This window comes from Pseudonaja textilis, chromosome 2 (genome assembly GCF_049901715.1).
Source record: "Pseudonaja textilis isolate UNSWEBS1 chromosome 2, rPseTex1.2, whole genome shotgun sequence".
Classification (NCBI taxonomy): domain Eukaryota; kingdom Metazoa; phylum Chordata; class Lepidosauria; order Squamata; family Elapidae; genus Pseudonaja; species Pseudonaja textilis.
In genome coordinates, this window is record NC_141991.1 from 145,967,518 (window position 1) to 145,985,274 (window position 17,757).

Consider the following 17,757-nt stretch of genomic DNA (forward strand, 5'->3'; position numbering starts at 1 on the left):
AAAAACACAGTATCTTCTCTCTACTTTTCTAATCAGACTGTGTTATTATTCCTCATTCAGAACCAGAAGTGTCCAAATACCCCACAGACTTCCTCTTTCTAAAAACCTAAATCTTCTTTTTCTACTAAAGAATATTGACATTCTGTCTCCTACTTTACCTTATGTCCACCATAGAAGGCAATCTCTTCTGAATTGGCCACCACACGAGAATGCATGTAGCGCAGCTCTCCTTTCCGGCGTGCTTCCTCAGCCACCAGTTGGCCAAACTTTGGTGAACAGGCACGTAGCACCTTGGCAGTGATGCAGACTACCAAACCAGCAATAAATGAGGGCCAGGCTGTGTCAGCCCCCTTTGATCTAGCTGAACTGACCAAGGTATAGGAAGTCACAATGAGATCAAGGACAGGCTTGGTCAAGTTTGAGTAGAGATGGGCTACAGAATTAGCAAAGGCCACCAAATCTTCAGTGAGCGACTGGTCCGGGTTACGCAACCGTCCATCCATGTTGCTGACCCGGTAGTAAGTCTGACCCTCAAAGTAGAGTTGATAGGCATGGTCCACTAAGCGTCCACGGAAGGCCAGGCTCAGCTGCCCTTCCAGGTACCGAATGGCACTGTTGACAAAGGTAGCCGGCAGGGCAATGAGGAGCCACTGAAGAAGCTGCCACGTAAAGTCCCGTGGGTTCTTACGGACAATGCAGCGGGCCAAGCGTCCATCCAGCTGGGCCACATAAACCGAAAGGAAGGTGCGGCTAGCAAGGGCAGCTGAATGCAAGGCCAAGAGTCCTGTCTGCCGGCACAGTGGCCCTGGGAAAAGCAACCTCAGGAGTCGAAGGAGACGGAGAAAAAACACTTTGTTCACACCAGGTGCTGATGCAGTGGCCACCTCGAGTTCCCTCCACTTTGCAGTTGTCTCTCTGGGGCTGGCGGTCTCTGGATTCACCTGGAGGACGGAGGCAGCCCACTGTCTCCGCAGAATGGGGTACAACTTCCTGGCCCCATATGCTGCCAGCAACAGTGCCACGGCTGCTCTTTTGGCAGTGATTCCTTGGCTCAGCCGTGTGGCTACTTTGGCTGTGGTGAAGGGCATAATCCCAAGCGGTGAGAGGCAGTGCCTCTGCTTCGGGCTTCTGCTTTTCCTCTCCCAGCAAGAAGGCAGCGTCCTCTGGCTAACTGTAGCGGGGCTGGCTCGCTTGCCGGGAGTCGCCTCTCAATCCGCGATGCCCAACCCTCGGAGTGACAAGAGGGGGAGGGAACTGAAGAACGGCCATCCCTTGGACCATAGAGAGGACGAGATAGGGAGGACGTTTCTACAGGTGGTCGGTAGAGGGCGAGGTTTCTACTTCTCCGTGCTGAGAAAAAACAAAAACAAAAAACCCGCCAAGTTTCGAAAACAGTCCCGCCCGCTTCAGTCCGCTTCTGCAAAGCTTGGATATAAATGGCCCTTACCTTCAAAGAAATTAATGTGCTATAGTAGTTTATGCGAATGAATATGTTTGCTTTGGAGTTGCTATGAATCATCCATTGTACCGCAAGGGTTGGAATCGGATGCCCACGGCCACGCCCCAATAATGAACTAAATTGGAGAACCACGTTATCAGATGAATGTAGTTATAATATATCATTGGGTCAAGTATATTAGTGATCATTTATATGTAACGCGTCTATGAATAAAGACAACTTACTTGCAGGATCGATCGCTGGATCACATGACAGTATCGCGTTAGACTAAAGAAACGGCATGCTAATCAAGATGTGATAATGCTCGTCTCCATTCTATCTCTACTACTCTGCAAGATTGGAGAAATGCAGTTAGTACATCGAACCCATGTAGAGCTAACAAAAGGCAGAAACTGTTGTCTCTACCGAGACACAAATATTGTCTCAAGAACCACACTGAAGGTGTTATTTCATCAGAACTATAAAAAGGGACACAAAAACTTGTTTGTGAGGAATGGTTGTTTTTGTTTTGTTAATTGTGTCCTGATGGCTTACTCAGTTATTTGCAAGATGCAAATGTCCAAAAGCTTTAGGAACAATTTGTCTAAACGAATTAGAGAGTTTTAAACATATTAAGAGGTTAAAAGTTGAATCTTTGATTGTCATCACTGTGGAATCTGAGAAACAAATAACAGCCCACAAAAACTCATATGAGCAGCACAGCTCTGAAGCCATCTCATTCATCTCACTACAAAGTCCAGGAGAAAAACCTATCATTCCAAAGTATGTGGTGACTCCTGATACTGTATTTTAATATATTATTTACAACACAACGCTGGTGTTTTTCTGACTCCCAAAAAGGGATTTCATAACTCAGTGTATTTCATCAAACAGTTGTGTTGATACTTAGGCTATTATACACAAGAATCCTTACATAACCAAAAGCCAGAGGGCAAAACAGTTGTTCTGAAGCAAGACTCACCAATAGGTTTGCCAAGAAATCACAGCCTGATTAAAAGTTATCTATGAATATATAGATGACTTGCTTTTTCCAGGTGTGTTTCTAAATTGAGTGATTGCCAAGCTTGGTTACTCTGATACTATTTTATATGTATCCATGTATTCATAACTATGTTTTTACTTATACCTATTATCTTGTAAGCAATTGACAAACCAACTAAAATAAATAAAATAAAAATAAATATTTGATACAGCATCCTCTAAAAGCTAAGTGATTGTGCAGGCTATGGCAACTGAGAGAATCTGCTGGGAGCATCTGCTGCCCTCAAGCTGCAGTTGCTGGAGCTGTTTTTACTTGTTAGATTTACAGTCCAGCTTCCTTGCAAGAACTGAAGACAGTGTATATAAAGTTATTTTTTTGCACTTTTCCCTACAGAGATAACCCTGCAAGGTAGGACAAACACGCTAAGAGAGAATATCAGTCTCCCAAACATCCAGTGCCTGAGGGTGAGCTACAACTAGATCTCCCTGGTTCTAATCTGACACTTTGAACACTACATGGGCTTTCAGGAGGCAGTTTCCAAATATATGCCTAAAATTGGTTGCTATGAAGAAAGAGGGCAGAGCATGAAGTACTATTATCCATGTGTTATGTACTAGACACAGAAGTGCTCATCTCTTCCCAAAGATACTTATGGTTCCTATTAGGATCTTCAACCTGTGACTTGGCTTCTACATTTTATCCCAGCCTCCCATTGAAGAAAATGTTGTGAATCTGTTCCTTTTGAACTTATGTTGAGTGCTGCCATCTGCTGCAAACAGGAACCTGAAGTCTTTTTCATTGAGCAACCTCTAGCAACCTAGGTTGGCCTCTTTGTCAGCATTCTACTAGTAAATACATCTTCTTCTATCTTCTCTCTATATAAAAATGTGTGTGTGTGTATGTTCCAGCATAACTCTAGAATGCCCTGAGCAATTTCAACAAAACATGAAGACAGATGACTTACCCTCTGGAAAAAAATACTGTGGGGGTAAGACACCCCTAACACCCTTCTGTGTGTGTGTCTGTGTGTGTATACCAGCATAACTCTGGAACGCCTGGGCCGCTGAAAAGGAATGAATTATATCTATAGTGTCAAATCACAGTACTTTTGACAGTGATAGTGTGCAATTTGGATTCAAGTTCTGTTAAGATACAGCCTGTTGTGCCTTAAAATGGCTTCTACTGTACAGGACAGTGGAGCTGCCATGGTAACAGCTTCACAGTACTCCGTAAGGGGGCTCCCTCTGTTAAAGGGGATTAGGTCTCTAATTCTCACCACAGTGGTTGAGGTAACAGGACCAGGCCCAAGTGTCTTTTTCTTACATTTCCTTTATTGTATTCCATAATAATATATTTCATGGCTGTAACAATGCTGTGCTCCAAGGAAACATCAGGCGATTGGCCAAGTGCAATCAAAGGCTACAAAAATGAAACACCAGCGTAGACAAGAAACTCCAAGGACAGGAATAGAAGACTTGTGATGCTGCACAAGAGAGCTACTACATCTAGAACTTTAGAGACAGTACAACAGCATGAGGACTGACTACACTGTAAGAGAGATAGAGCTGTTAACATCTAGAGCAAGGGTGTCAAACACAATTTCACTGAGGGCCACACCAGGGTGGTGTTTGACTTCGGGGGGCCGGGGGGCTGTGGCCAGCTCAACGTCATTCATGTTGGGGGCACCTGTGGCATCCCAAGCTCCATTTTTGGCTGTGACGGTCTCCTGCAACCCTCTGCCTCTGATGGCCCAAGCACTCTGCCTGCAAAAATGGGCTCCTGAACTCCATTTCTGGCTGTGACAGCCTCCTGCAAACCTCTGTCAGCGAAAGCGGAGCTCCATTTTTGCTGGCAGATGCACCGTAGGTAAGTCCTTCACTGTTTCCAAGGTGGTTCCATGGGCCAAATCTAAGCACCCAGTGGGCCAGATCTGGCCCCTGGGCCTTAAGTTTGACACTCCTGATCTAGAGCTTCCTTTATAATTTGTATACTTTACTTATACTTTTAAAACCCTGTAAATAAAATTACTTTCATTTGACACTATAGATATAATCCATTCCTTTTCCTGCCTAATACAGAATTGGGATAAATACCCAGGCAATGCCAGGTTATCAGCTAGTTATTAATAAATTAGAGATGCACAATTTAACTTCCTATGCCAATTTGAAAGCAATTGTAACTGTAATTGCTTCTCAGAAAGCAAAACCCTTTTAGTCTTTAAAAGAAAAGCATCTGTTTAACACTGGGGACACTTGTAATCATCATACTGAAACCTCACACATAATTAAGTAATCCCACCCCACCGTGTTATGGAAATAGACATGCAAGGTATTGGTCTATACAAATAATGTGCCATTTTGAAACAATAGAAAATATTTGTAGCTTGGTTTTTTTTTAATAAGCTAAGGAGAATGGAACAAGAAAATCCTGCTTCAGGTAACGAAACGTTCAGAAACTAAACTGAAACAAGCTTGGAGAGCCGACCGTTGCCAAAATGTGTCATTTTATTCCACTTTATTTCTCCTGGCCTCATTTTTGGAAATTATCCTCTGTTAATCCCTTTAAAAAGCCAAACGGGCTTTCGATTCAGAATAGGATGGGGGGGGGGCAGGAAGTGAGATAGAAAAACAACAACATACTGCTGTATCATAAATGCTTCCTAATTTACTTCCTGTTCCAGCTTGGATACTATCCTATGTGCCAAGAGCACAGCAGAGAAAAAACAGTTCATGTCAAATCTGGTGGTTTTCTAGCGGTTAGGAGAAAAACTGCAGTTCAGAACGTCAACTAAAACGAGACGTGTGGCTTTTGCACCTCCACGCCTCGCGCTGCAAAAGCCACGAAGCAAAACCAGGCATTTATACTCTGCACAACTCCAATCGGGATGAGAACGGAGTGCATCGTTGTTCTATTCAGCTGCAGCCGAACGCTGCTCTTGAATTGGCAATTCTACCAGTCGTTTCTCCGAAAGCACTTTAGTGTATCTAAGAAAGGAAACGGGAGCAATGACTAAAAGGCAAGGAAGGAGGATCTTAAACAATAAAAAAAAATAGCGCGTGAGCGAAAAGGATAAATTTGTCTGGAAAAGGAAAACAGGGAATTCGCTCAGCCTTTTGAGGAAAAACGAGCAAAACAACCCCGCTATCGGAGCCTCTTGCACGCTTATAATTCCTCTAAACCCCGTGAGGGGGGGAAAGTGAGCCATCCTCGCTAGAGGTCATGGGAGCTGTAGTCCGACGCATTTCGTAGCGCAACTACCGTACTTCCTTCCCCTCTCCCATACTTCCTAATGAAAGTGTCCCTTCCCCCGGATTTTTTTTCCCCTCCCTCTCTAATAGACACGTCGAAAACTGCGACACGCAGGCGCGCCCACCACCCTGACGGAGCAACTTCGGCCTTTACCCTCCCCCCACCCCTCGGCTCTATTTAGAAAATTCGCTTCGCGATTGGGCGGAGGGCGGGCTCAGAGCACGCCCAACGAAAGGGAGGGGGCGGGGTTTCGAGCGTTCTCTTATTTCTGCCTGCGGCCGAGCGGGAGCTGCTTTTGAGGTTTGGTTGGTAGGTATCCGGGGTCCTTCCCGCCGAGCTGTTGGGTGGGTGTGGTGGAGGGGAGGAAAGGAATAGGACAGCGAAGCTGGTTATTCGGGAAAGAAAGCCAAATTACGTTAAAAAAGAAGGCGCTCCCGCCTTTAAATGGCTTCTGGCGCCTTCTTTCCTGTATTTCGAAAGAATGGGGGAAGACGGGACTCCTACAGGGAGTAGTCGAAGCACCCCTAGTTTTAAATCCCCACGTTTCGGTGGCGTCTTCCCATAATACACCTGAACGTAATTCGGTTTTGCCTGTAGTCTGCTTTCTCCACCTTTCTTCATCCTGGAAGCAGCCTACCTTTATTTTTCCTCCTTTCCGAGTGCAAATTTTAGGAATGTGGGTGGTGGTGGTGGAGGACGAATATTGCAAGGGGCCATTAATATGGAGGAGGCTGCGCGAACGAGAGGATAGGGCTGGGTGGGATGCGTTGAAGAGGCCCTATGGAGCGGGTGCGTATTTGCGAAGGAGTGTGTAACAGGCATGGGCCTGTCCTGCAGCTTTGCAATCTCCTCCGCCTCCAAAGAGAATAATCCAAAAAGGTGGTAGTAGCCTGACTTGTTCTCTTGGCTGTCAGTCATGGGGCTCTTGAGAAAGCGAACTCCTCGCTGGCATAATATTAAAATCCTAGAGAATCTGATTAAATAGGTATTTCATATGCCAAGGCCCTGAGGTTTGCATACAGCTTGCCTCGCTTTATATGGGAAGTTTGGGCTAGCACGTAACTTTTAACAAGAATTGGCTTCCAATCTCTGGGGGTGTGAAAGGTGCAATTTATCTTGTCAAATTGTCTCTGAAATAGCTTTTTAAAGAAACTGATAAAAAATAGTTCTCATGTTTTCTTTAAAGTAGGTGGGCAGCACAGAAAGGACAGCATGCCTCCCAGCCTGGAATACATGCTGATTTAAATTTCTTCCTCTCCCCCCCCCTTTTTTTTTTTGTTGCACCAAATGTTTCAGTGGAGTTGTGCATGTGTTGCAATGCTTCAGCTGTCCTTGGCTGTCAGGTGCTCTTAATCTCCCTTTCTGCTTGCTCAATTTGCAGATCTCTCTTGGAGACTGCATAACTTATTACTTGAAAGGGTTTTTTAATTTTATGGACATGCTCTTTTTAAGAGCTGCAGTCCAAAGGGGATGAGTTTGGGGGAATCTAATGGATGAAATCATAAGCCTCATTGCCCTAAGACCTATCCCAAAACTCCACACACAGCCCCAAACTCTTTGGTCTTGTTTATTTGGGATGGCATGAGGATCAGAAAATGGATACTGGTGAGCCTGTTGTATTCATGCTGTATAGCAGGGGAGTCAAACTCAATTTCATTGAGAGCCACATCAGGGATGTGTTTGACCTTGAGGGGGCGTGGCCAGGGGGCATGGCCAGCTTGATGTCATTCATGTCAGGGACGCCTGTGGAGGCTCGAGCGCTCTGCCAGCAAAAATGCACCTCTACCAGGGAAAATGGAGTTTGGAGCGACTGCACACAGGTCCCCCTGGGCTCCATTTTTGGCCTCCCCAGTTGTCCCCCTGGGCTCTGTTTTTGCTGCAGAGGGCTATATACAGCCCTCCTGAGCTCAATTTTTGTTGGCAGAGGCCCCATGGGCCAGTCCACAGTTTCCAACGCGATCTCACGGGACAGATTTAAGCACCCCGTGGGCTGGATCCAGCCTGCAGGCCTTGATTTTGACATCCCTGCTGTATAGTAAATGTAGGAGAGCTGCCATTCAGCTGATTTCTACAACCCAACTTAAATATATGCCCACAAATGCAGACACACAGATGTAGTCCTTGACTTACGACTGCAGCTGGACCAGATTTCGGTCATAAGTCATTCTGCTTGTAAGGCACCCACACAACTGAACCAAATTTTACAGCATTTTTACAATGATTGTTAGGCAAATCACTGTCGTAATTAAGCAAATACATGGTCATAAATGAAAATACATTGCTCCAAATGGTTGTTTTTTACCAGAAACCAGCAACAAAGCACTACAAATCATGGTCACAAGGGATGCTGCAACTGGATCTAAAGTCAAGCTGGTTGCCAAGCCCTTGAAATACAGTAATGTGATGGGGAGGTGTAATAGTCATTCCAGGCTTATAATTTTGAAAGGTTGTTAAATGATGGTTGTAAAGCCAAGGACTACTTGCATATAGGATTATTGCATACATTCATTTAAGACAATTTGGTAATTAATCCAGAGCAGCCATATAATTTTTCATTTCAAACCAAGCTGTGAAATGAATAAAAGGAATATTGTTAGCCTGTACAAAGATGGCAAATTATCCTATATTCTTTTTGCAAAGTTGCTACTTTTGTGTGAATAGCTTTCTCTTGATGAGGTCAGTAAGAAAGGAATCTTAGATGTATGATGAACATTTCTACTAAATCCACAAATAGAAAGTGAATTTGTGCATATAATTTTGTGAGACAAATGTGTGATTCTGCACTGAATTTTCTCCAATGTAGTTCTTAAGGAGATCTTCCCCGTCCTACTTTCTTTTTCCTTCGTATATTTTGTGTTTCAATATTTTGTGATTAAGGGTTATTCACATTCCTAAGGTGCTCAACTCATTGCAGACAGAATCTAACACACTAAGGCACAAATAGAAAAGATGGTCATTCTGAGACTCTTGTAGTACACAAGTGTACAAAAATTCTGCAGATAGCTAGCTTCCTTGGTACCTTTCTGATTTCCTATCTTTGTTTATATTTAAAAGATAATTTAATGGGAAGCTTAAATACTATATAGAAGGTTGTATAAAGCCCCTAGTAGCATTCTCATTACCATCCCCAGAATGCTTTGGGGCTTTATGTGGGCCTCAGGTTTTCTTCAAAAATAACAAAGTGAATGACTTAGTTCAATTCTTCTTCGAATTCTCCCACTCTTTAACAGATAAAAAGGAAACTATTGGGGTAGATGGGAGTCCCTGTAGGAGGAGAGAGAGAAAAGGTAGTGGGTAGCCTTTTGATGAATGCTTGCTTTGAAGCTGATTATGTTTACATAATTGGCCATTATGTGAATGATAAATCCTCTAAGATGGAGGTCTCCAACCTTGGCCACTTTAAGACTTGTGGACTTCAACTCCCAGAATTCCTCAGCTAGCTTCGCTGGGAGTTGAAGTCCACAAGTCTTAAAGTGGCCAAGCTTGGAGACCCCTGCTCTAAGAGGGCTTAAATTATAAGGGCTATTTGTGACCCCACCCAGACTTTTTTTTTCATGGACTGGCTTCTTTTTTCCTCTTTCTGCCCTGTACAGTCTGGCAGCTACATATTTGTGGAGATTCTCAGCCATTCAGGTCATGGTTCTCCCAAGGGTGCTTTTCAAAAGGCAACTGGACTTTTGAAAAAACACCTTTAGATCTGGCAATTACATTCTCTCTTCTCTCCCCCACTTTTGTTCCCCCTCCCGCTCCTTATTTTCTAGGTTTCTGGATGCTTTCCTTTATATATATAGGAAGTGACTGGAAGTGACTATGTAAGTGACTGGTTAACACTTTCTGTGAAATACAAATAAACTGCCCTTTCATTTATTTATTTCATTTATTGTACACAATTGATGGTTTATGCCCACATCAAGCCACAAGGTTTGGAATAACTGCTTCAGATTCAAGGTTGTATTCTGACGATGGAAAAATTATTCTTGCCATCTGAGGAGTAGCAATATTTTTGCTTTCCTAATTCTTGAAGGATAGCAGTAATTTTAAAGCACAAGTCTTTCACTTATTCTAGTTAAGTAGCCCTCAACTTATGACTGTAGTGGAGCCTGCCCATTATAGTTGCAAATAGTAAGTTGCAATTGTAAAGTGGGTCATCTTGTTACCAGATCTGATTTTATAACCCTTTTTGTGGAACCCATTATTTGCCATGGGGCATTTTTTGCTACAACCCTGAAGTTTTTGGCAAAAACATAATGATTATGTGACCGTGGGATGACTCAAACAATTACAAATGCAGACTGGTTGCCAAGTACCGTTATACCTTAAGGAGGCTATGTGTACAATTTTCCCTTGGATCAAAAGAAATGATTTTTCTTCCTCCGCAGGTTATTTTCATTATGGCACAAGATTTCTTTTTCCTGGGAGCTTATTTTTTGAGTTAGAACTTGTTTTGCATGCTTTCTGCTACCCCTTTTATCTCTTAAACTGGTATTCTTTTAATTCTTAATAGTTATTTTAAACCTGTAGGGAAAATGCAGAGAAATTACTGTAATTTAGGAACTGCAAACCAGTTCTCCTATAGTGCTGAACTTTATCTCCCAGGATTCCTTTCCATTGATAGCACTTACGGGGGTTGCTGGGAGTTGTAGTTCAGCAGCATCTGGGAGCTTTTTTAAAACTCTTTAATTTCAGCAGCAGCAGCAGCAGCAATGAATTTACAGGGGTGTGTGGGAGCACTGAAGTTCTGTAAATGCATCTTATTTGAATCCACCTGGCAAAAGTTAGGCAGGCACGGTCACATGTGATTTACAGACAGAACTTTATCTGCTGATAGATTGATCTTCAATAGAGATACCTGGAGAGCTTGCCTGCTGAAGAGGAAAAGAGCAGGGGTTTGTGTGTGTGTGTGTATGTGTGATGGGTGTGATGACCCAGAGTGTTACACAAATGTAACAAAATCCAAAACGTAAATAAATATCCTTTAATGCCTCCAACTTGGCCCCACTGTTCAATAATTCTCAGTTGGAGATAAAATGTATTCAAAAATAGTCTTCAAAAGAAAGCAATACAGTCAGAACTTAATGAGCAGATAGAGGTGAAATAAAAAACTAAAACTACAATGAAGGAATTTCCACAACGGAACAGGAGAAGTATTTACCAAATTCAAGGAGATAACAAGGCACAGTCTGTTGGAAGGTAGATAATTTCAGCCCCAAATAACACACGCTTTGCTTCTGGCAACACTGTGTCTTGAAGTCTCTCTTAGGTACTATTCTCCCCAGCTGCAACCAATGAGGGCGATCATGGCTGCTTCCTCTCTGGTAAGCCAAGTTATTGCCTTCTCTGTTCCTCTGTCTGTCCTAGGATGAAGAGGGGATGGGCCTGGTTCTTCCTCTGAATGCCCAGCCAGTCTCTGCCCTTCCCCAGCCGCCTCCACAATCTCTGAAGCCACGCCTCCACTCCCTGTGGGCTGTTCCTCCTTTCCCTCGGAGTCTGACTCTAACAAGGGCATGAAAATGGGTGTGTGTAGGGTGTGTGTGGTGGCCATTACTGGGAATAGCATTTGCATCTTCTGCCCTTGATCTGAGAGGAATATCTGAGCAGTCATCAGGCTATTTGCAACTGCATCCCTCTCTGTGGGAACTAATGAGATATAGTAATCTGCCACAGATTTTGGACCCTTTTTACTGAGGAAAATTTGGAGCACTATTTATATCCTATTTCTGGTTGAAAAGGGGGCTGCTGTTGCTCTCCTTTTATCGCACAGTGTAATAAAACACCCTTCTTCAGTTCTGACCTTACACTAAACAGGTGCAAGTGAGGTGATAGTGTAGAGCAGTGTAGAGCAGGGGTGCCTAATCGTGACAACTTCAATACTTGTGGACTTCTGAGGGGCTGTCTGAATGCCATGGGACTATTACACTTGTGGTGCATAAGCCTAGTTGACTCTTTTCTCTCTTCAGACACTCAGGTTTGCCTTGTGTAAAACATGTTCCTTCACTGAATTCTGCAATTGGTTTTCAACTAAGCCCTTGGATTACTGGGTGACATTTTGTATGTTTTGTATTTTAATAGCCTCCCCCCTCCCTCCTTTCAGCTAAAAGTTCAGTGCAGCAGTGAATCTCAGCTTTCCTTGGAGCCGTTTCCTTCCCATACTTCCAGGATGAGTCTCCAGTGGGCAGCCGTGGCCACTTTTCTCTATGCAGAAGTCCTCCTTGTGTTTCTCCTCTGCATTCCCTTTATCTCTGCAACAAGGTGAGGAGCTGGGAGGGTGGGTGTGGGAGGAGTCCCCGAAACCTTGATGGCTTAGGCTGCTGAGAAATGCAAAAGCCGCACAATGTAGGTCAAGATTCGGCTTGGTTTCCAGAGGATTGCAGAGGGAATGACGCCGAAAAAGAAACTTGGGATGATGGGTGAGAGTAATTAATACCCAAAGGCAGTCAGGAGAATATATTTTTAACCAATGCCAAGAATCCAAAGGAGGCTGTGATAATCGCCCTGTACATGCTTGTAAAAAATTGCTCAAGTTTGTATTAATCAACTACTGTACTTAGGTTTTGAGGCTTCTAACTATGACCATAATTAGCCCATAATTAAGGTTGTAAACTATGATGGTCATAAAGTAGATTATCGCATGATCGTTCCTGATTTTATGATCTTTTTTTGCAGCAAGCCTTAAGCAAACCCTTGTTCCTGGGAGATTTTTATTTTATTTTATTTTGCCAGAAACCAGATGTACAAGCCAGTTTCCAGAAAAACTGTAAATTGTGGTCATGTGACCACAAGGACTCTGCAAACAGCCATAAATCCAGGCTGATTGCCAGGCACCCAAAATACGGTCTTGTGACCATGGAGAGGCGGTTGGAACTTCAAATCTGGGTTGCAGATAATTTTTTCAGGAACTGTTGCGAATTTGAGCAGTAACTAAATGACTGGTCATAAGTCGAGGATTAACTCTTTTTATTCAGAAAATAATACTAGCAATAGCACTTATATACCAGTGCTTTACAGCCCTCTCTAAGCAGTTTACAGAGTCAGCCCATTGCCCCCAAGAATCTGGGTCCTAATTTTACCCACCTAGGAAGGATGGAAGTCTGAATCAGCCTTGAGCCTGGTGAGATTTGAACTGCCAAACTTCTGGGCAGCCGGCAGTCAGCAGAAGTAGCCTGCAGTACTGCACTCTAACCACTGCATGTTCTGACCAAGGCTTCCTAAGACACCAACAAACACACATAAAATCCAAAACCCTTTTATTTTAGTTCAATAGCTGTGAATTACCGTCATTCACAGCCTGGAATGAGTCTTATCCAGTTATAATTAGCCCCAGGGATGTCTGCCAAAGTTCTTTGAGGGACATCTGATACGAACGCACCTTATCTGACTTGAAGTGCTGCCAACGACTACAGTCCCAATTAGTCTTTCAAAATCAAACAGAGAACAAATTCACCACAGAGCTTTCAGAGTCCAAACCGATCAGAGCGAATGACGTTGCTTCCTGCTAACGTTTTCCTACCTTTGCACTTCCTTTATACCTTATGGGAGGGGAAATCACCTCCAAGCCTTACTCCCAAGTCACCCCTTTTGTCTTAGCTGCTCTTGCCTTCTGGCAGCTCTGCGCACACACGCACTGGGAACAGGCTCCCCTTGTTCCTCTGCCTCGCTGCTGCCAGATTCTGGAGGCTTTGGAATCAGCACATAACTCCCAGATGGTCCTGGCCCCATCTCTGTATTGGATGCAGGACTCTCATCTGAGTCCTCCCCAGACTCCTGGACTGGTCCCTGTCCTTCCCCACTGTCCGATTCTGCTGCTGTCTGCACAGGCTGCCAGCAAATCATAACACACTGCCACCATGGCTCATCACAGAAAAGACTATGAGTGGCTTACAAGTTTAAAAGAATGCGTAGTGCAAGTAGTTCTCACTTATCAACCACTTGTTCAGTTACCAGTCAAAGTCACAACTGCACTAAAAAAAAAAAAGAGACAACTGGCTGTCACGTCCCATGGTAACATCAGAATTAGGGTGCTTGGCAGTTTGCATGCATTCAGGGTGGCCATAGTGTTCTGTGTTCACACGATGGCCGTTCGGGTCCTTCACGCCCATCTTCTAACAAGCAAAGTCAATGGGGAAGCTAGCAGAAGGTTGCAGATGGCAAGCATGTGATGTCCTGCTTAACAACTGCAGTCAGATATGATGAATTGACATATGTCAGGCATGAGTCACATGAGGTTTCATTTTATGTCTCTGCTCCTTTGCTCTTTTTTCCTTCGTAGTATAATTGTCATAATTATGAGGTTTCAGTCATTTTTAAAAATTATTTGGGAGGCAGCAGCCAATATCAAAAATGTTTGCTAAGCCATGATATAACATGCATTGCAGACCTATGGATGCATTTCCACACATACCCCTTTTAATGTTGGATATTTTTCTACAGGTGGCAGAAAATCTTCAAGTCCCGTTTGGTGCAGCTCCTTGTGATTTATGGAAACACTTTCTTTGTCGTACTTATAATCATCCTTGTTTTGTTGTTTCTTGGTAAGTAGAAGTCTGCAATTGGTTAGTACTGACAGTACTAACTGTCAGTTAGTAACTGTCAGTTATAATTGACAGTATTATAAATATCACTTATTCATAAAGGTGTTCCTCTTTGCATACAGGTAATCCTTGACTTATGCTCATTTATTTAGTGACTGAAGTTACAGTGGCAATGAAAAAAGCGACTTATGACCAGTTGTCAACACTTGTGATCATTGCAGCATCCCCAAGGTCACATGATCAAAATTCAGGCTCTTGGCAACTGGCATGTATTTATAGAAAATTTTAAAAAAGGAATGGGGAAAGAAATATCTAGCCCCAGATTTCTGCCAAGAAAGCCAAATGGATGGTCAAAAGTCAACATGTGCTGTAAGATGAGCTTCCCAGGATAGGTGGTGTCCAACCAGCTACTGAGGACGAGCAGAGGGCAAGTATGACTAATATTGGTGCTAGATTGAAAAGATGTTAAGCTACTGATCTATCCAGAAGCAAAAGGAAAGTTTGAGCTCCAAAGTCCCATGATACCGATACTTGAAATGTCAGATCTATGAACCAAGGCCAACATTTAAAGTTTTGGGAATCAGCAAAATGAATGGACTGAAACGCCTGCCTTCACACCAGTAAAGCTTTGCGTCTTCTGCTGTGGGTAAGAAAAGCACAAAAGAAATGGAATAGCCACCAATGTTAGCAAAAAAGGATCACAGTCAGTGCTCACGTACCCCCTACAGTACATTAGAAAATGATCTCAAATGAACCCAGGGCAAACCAGTGAATAACAGCGGCCTCTGTGCTCCAATCGCAGATGCAGATGACATGGCTATTGAAGAGTTCTTCTGAAGAAGATTTGTGGGTGATATCCTTAATGATGCAACAAAAATACACCAGATGCAAAAAAGCAAAATAAGACACTTAAGACTATGTGACGATAAGTTGGGAACAGCTGTAGAAAGAAAACAAGGGGCAATAGATAACTGAGGAGAATTAGCCAGACTACTGAGTTGCAAAGAAAAAGACCAAATATTACATCTAAAGAAACAGCACAAATGAATTGAGGATAACAACTGAATGGGAAGGACAAAATAATAATTTAAGCATGTTACATAAATCAAAGGATTGTTTATGCAGAGATGGGCTGAGAAATGGCAAGCGAAAGATCTAGAGAAAGACAGTGTAGATCTATGAAAAACGGTAGAAAAATGGCCCCAAATCAATGGTGCGTATTAAGATCACTCAACTAGAATCTGGCAGCCTAGGAAGTGAAGTTTGCTCTCGATTAAACACCAGCAAAATGTTACAAATCATGTAAAATAATTTAAATCTTACAAGATATTATAATTCATGTAGTTTTTAATCGTATGGAAAACACAAGCAGTGGCAAGAATTTAGAAGCAAACCATTTTTATTCCAATATCAAAGAAGAGGAAGTAGCTGAAATTCCTGAACAATTACACTTCTCTCACATCTAAAATAAGGCTGAAAATTTTGCAGTTTGTACTTCCAACAATATATGCAACAAGTACCAAAATATACAAGGTGGATTCAGAAATGGCAGACCACCAGAGAGCACATAGCTGATATCCACTGGATAATGAAAAACCAAAGATATTTATTTATGTTTGCTTTAGGCTGTGATTATGGATAGCCAACTCTTAAAAACTTTAGTATTTTTTAAATTAATTTTTTATGCTTCCCTATAAGGGAACTCTTAAATTATAACAAAACAAGTAAAAAAATTAAAATATTAAAACTATGCAAAAAAACGGGATTGAGATAGGTGGCACAGGGATGAGGTCTTCTTACTCCATCAACCGCTTCTCATAGTGAGCACACACACCCCTCCTGGGGCTCCAAGTCAAACAGCAAACCTAAATTTTAATACCCTTCTGAAAGGCCAGAAGGATGGGACCAGTCTTGACCTCCAATGATAGTGTGTTCCACAGGCACAGGGCCACAGCAGAAAAAGGCTTTTTCCCTGCCCCTGCCCACTGGAATTCCTTAGCAGGCGGGATCCATAGCAGGCCTTTTCCGCTGTTTCAAGTGGAGCGGGCTAGTCCCATTGGGGTGAGGTGGTTCCTCAGATATGCAGATGACTAATGACAATTGAGCCCAAAATTTCTGTTAAGTGAGATGTTTGTTAAGTGAGTTTTGCCCCATTTTATGACCTTTTGCCACAGTTAAGCGAATCATCGAAGTTGATAAGTTAATAACGAGGTTGTTAAGTGAATCTGGCTTCCCCTTTGATTTTGCTTATAAAAAGATTGCAAATGACCTTGGGTATGTGATCATAGCAACAGTCATAAGTGTGAATTAATTGACAAGCATCTGAATTTTGATCACGTGATCACGGTGATGCTACAAAGGTCGTAAATGTGAAAAATGGTCATAGATCACTTTTTCCCGTGCCATTATGACTTTAAACTGTTACTAAAAGATAGTCAAGGACTACCAGTATTGAGTCATCCCATCTGCCTATTTGAAGAATTTATTTCATGACTAGGAAGCAACAATTAGAATGAAATACAAATCAGTTAAACGGTTCGTAATTGGAAAAGGAGCATTCCAAGCTTGATTACTGTCAGTTGATTTAATTACATGCAAAATGTAACACGAGAAAATCTAGAAGAAATAGAAATAAGATTGCTAGGGGAAACAACCACTGCCTCAGAACATTAGAAATGAGGAAGACTTGAGGAATCTCTGGTTGAAAATGAAAGAACAAGGCACAACGGCCAGTATGTTGTTCTGTACTAAACAGAAGCCTAAGATTATGCCAACACACAACAAAGGTTGAAATCGTAATATCCTATTCATAAGGATAATAACTTGCTGCAATATAGATAGTCCTCCACATAAGACCACAATTGCACCTGGAATCTCAATCGGCGAGTGAAGTTGTCATTAAGTGAAATGCCATATGACTATTTCATTCAACAGCTGCAATCCTGGATCATGCAGTTGCAGTTGTTAAATGGAATGGCGAGTTTCCTTGGAGGGCAGGGAAGAGTCAGAGCCTCTGGCATGTGGAAACTGCTATGGGCTAGCCAGCTCCAGAGCTTATTGGCGTGCTTGAAGCTGGTACTATCATGGACCCTTTAGTCTGCTTTTTACTCAGCCATATATGGGAGCCCTTGGATGACTCCAGGGCCCAGAGTGCACAATCTTTCTGTTTTTCTGCAGCTTTTGACAGATATACCCAGGCAATGTGAGACATGGCCTTCTCCAGAGGTTGCTTTGCAACATTCTGAAAGCAGATGTTTTTCTTGCAATCCTTTAGGGGATTCTCTTTTAAGGAGACTCCTCTTTAAGAATTGGGAGAATGGTAACTGCTTGCAGAATAGCAGTAGCACTTAGACTTATATACCACTTCATAGTCCTTTATAACCCTCTCTAAGTGGTTTATAGAGTCAGCTTATTGCTCCCAACAATCTGTGTCATCATTTTACCGACCTCGGAAGGATGAGTCAACCTTGAGCCTGGTGAGATTTGATCTGCCAAATTGCAGGCAGCCAGTAGTCGGCAGAAGTAGCCTTCTAACCACT

General features: G+C 42.8%; 2 protein-coding genes across 3 annotated transcripts in view; one reads left to right on the forward strand and one right to left on the reverse strand.

Moving 5' to 3' along the window:
• Positions 1-1,212, reverse strand: part of ABCD1 (ATP binding cassette subfamily D member 1) — a 30,755-nt gene extending 29,543 nt beyond the window's left edge. The window contains exon 1 of the mRNA XM_087925771.1: positions 159-1,212. Within this exon, the coding sequence (XP_087781897.1) occupies positions 159-1,088 (930 nt within the window). The 5' untranslated portion in view covers positions 1,089-1,212. The remainder of the gene's footprint in view (positions 1-158) is intronic.
• A 4,562-nt stretch (positions 1,213-5,774) lies between these two features.
• BCAP31 (B cell receptor associated protein 31) overlaps positions 5,775-17,757 on the forward strand; it is a 48,154-nt gene continuing 36,171 nt past the window's right edge. Inside the window, exons 1-3 of one of the 2 annotated variants that reach the window (XM_026711685.2) lie at positions 5,775-5,999; positions 11,782-11,939; positions 14,118-14,218. In XM_026711685.2, coding sequence (XP_026567470.1) covers positions 11,848-11,939; positions 14,118-14,218 — 193 coding nt within the window. In that variant the 5' untranslated portion in view covers positions 5,775-5,999; positions 11,782-11,847. Of the gene's footprint in view, positions 6,000-11,759; positions 11,940-14,117; positions 14,219-17,757 lie in introns of both variants that reach the window. The other variant, XM_087925772.1, reaches the window with a different exon arrangement.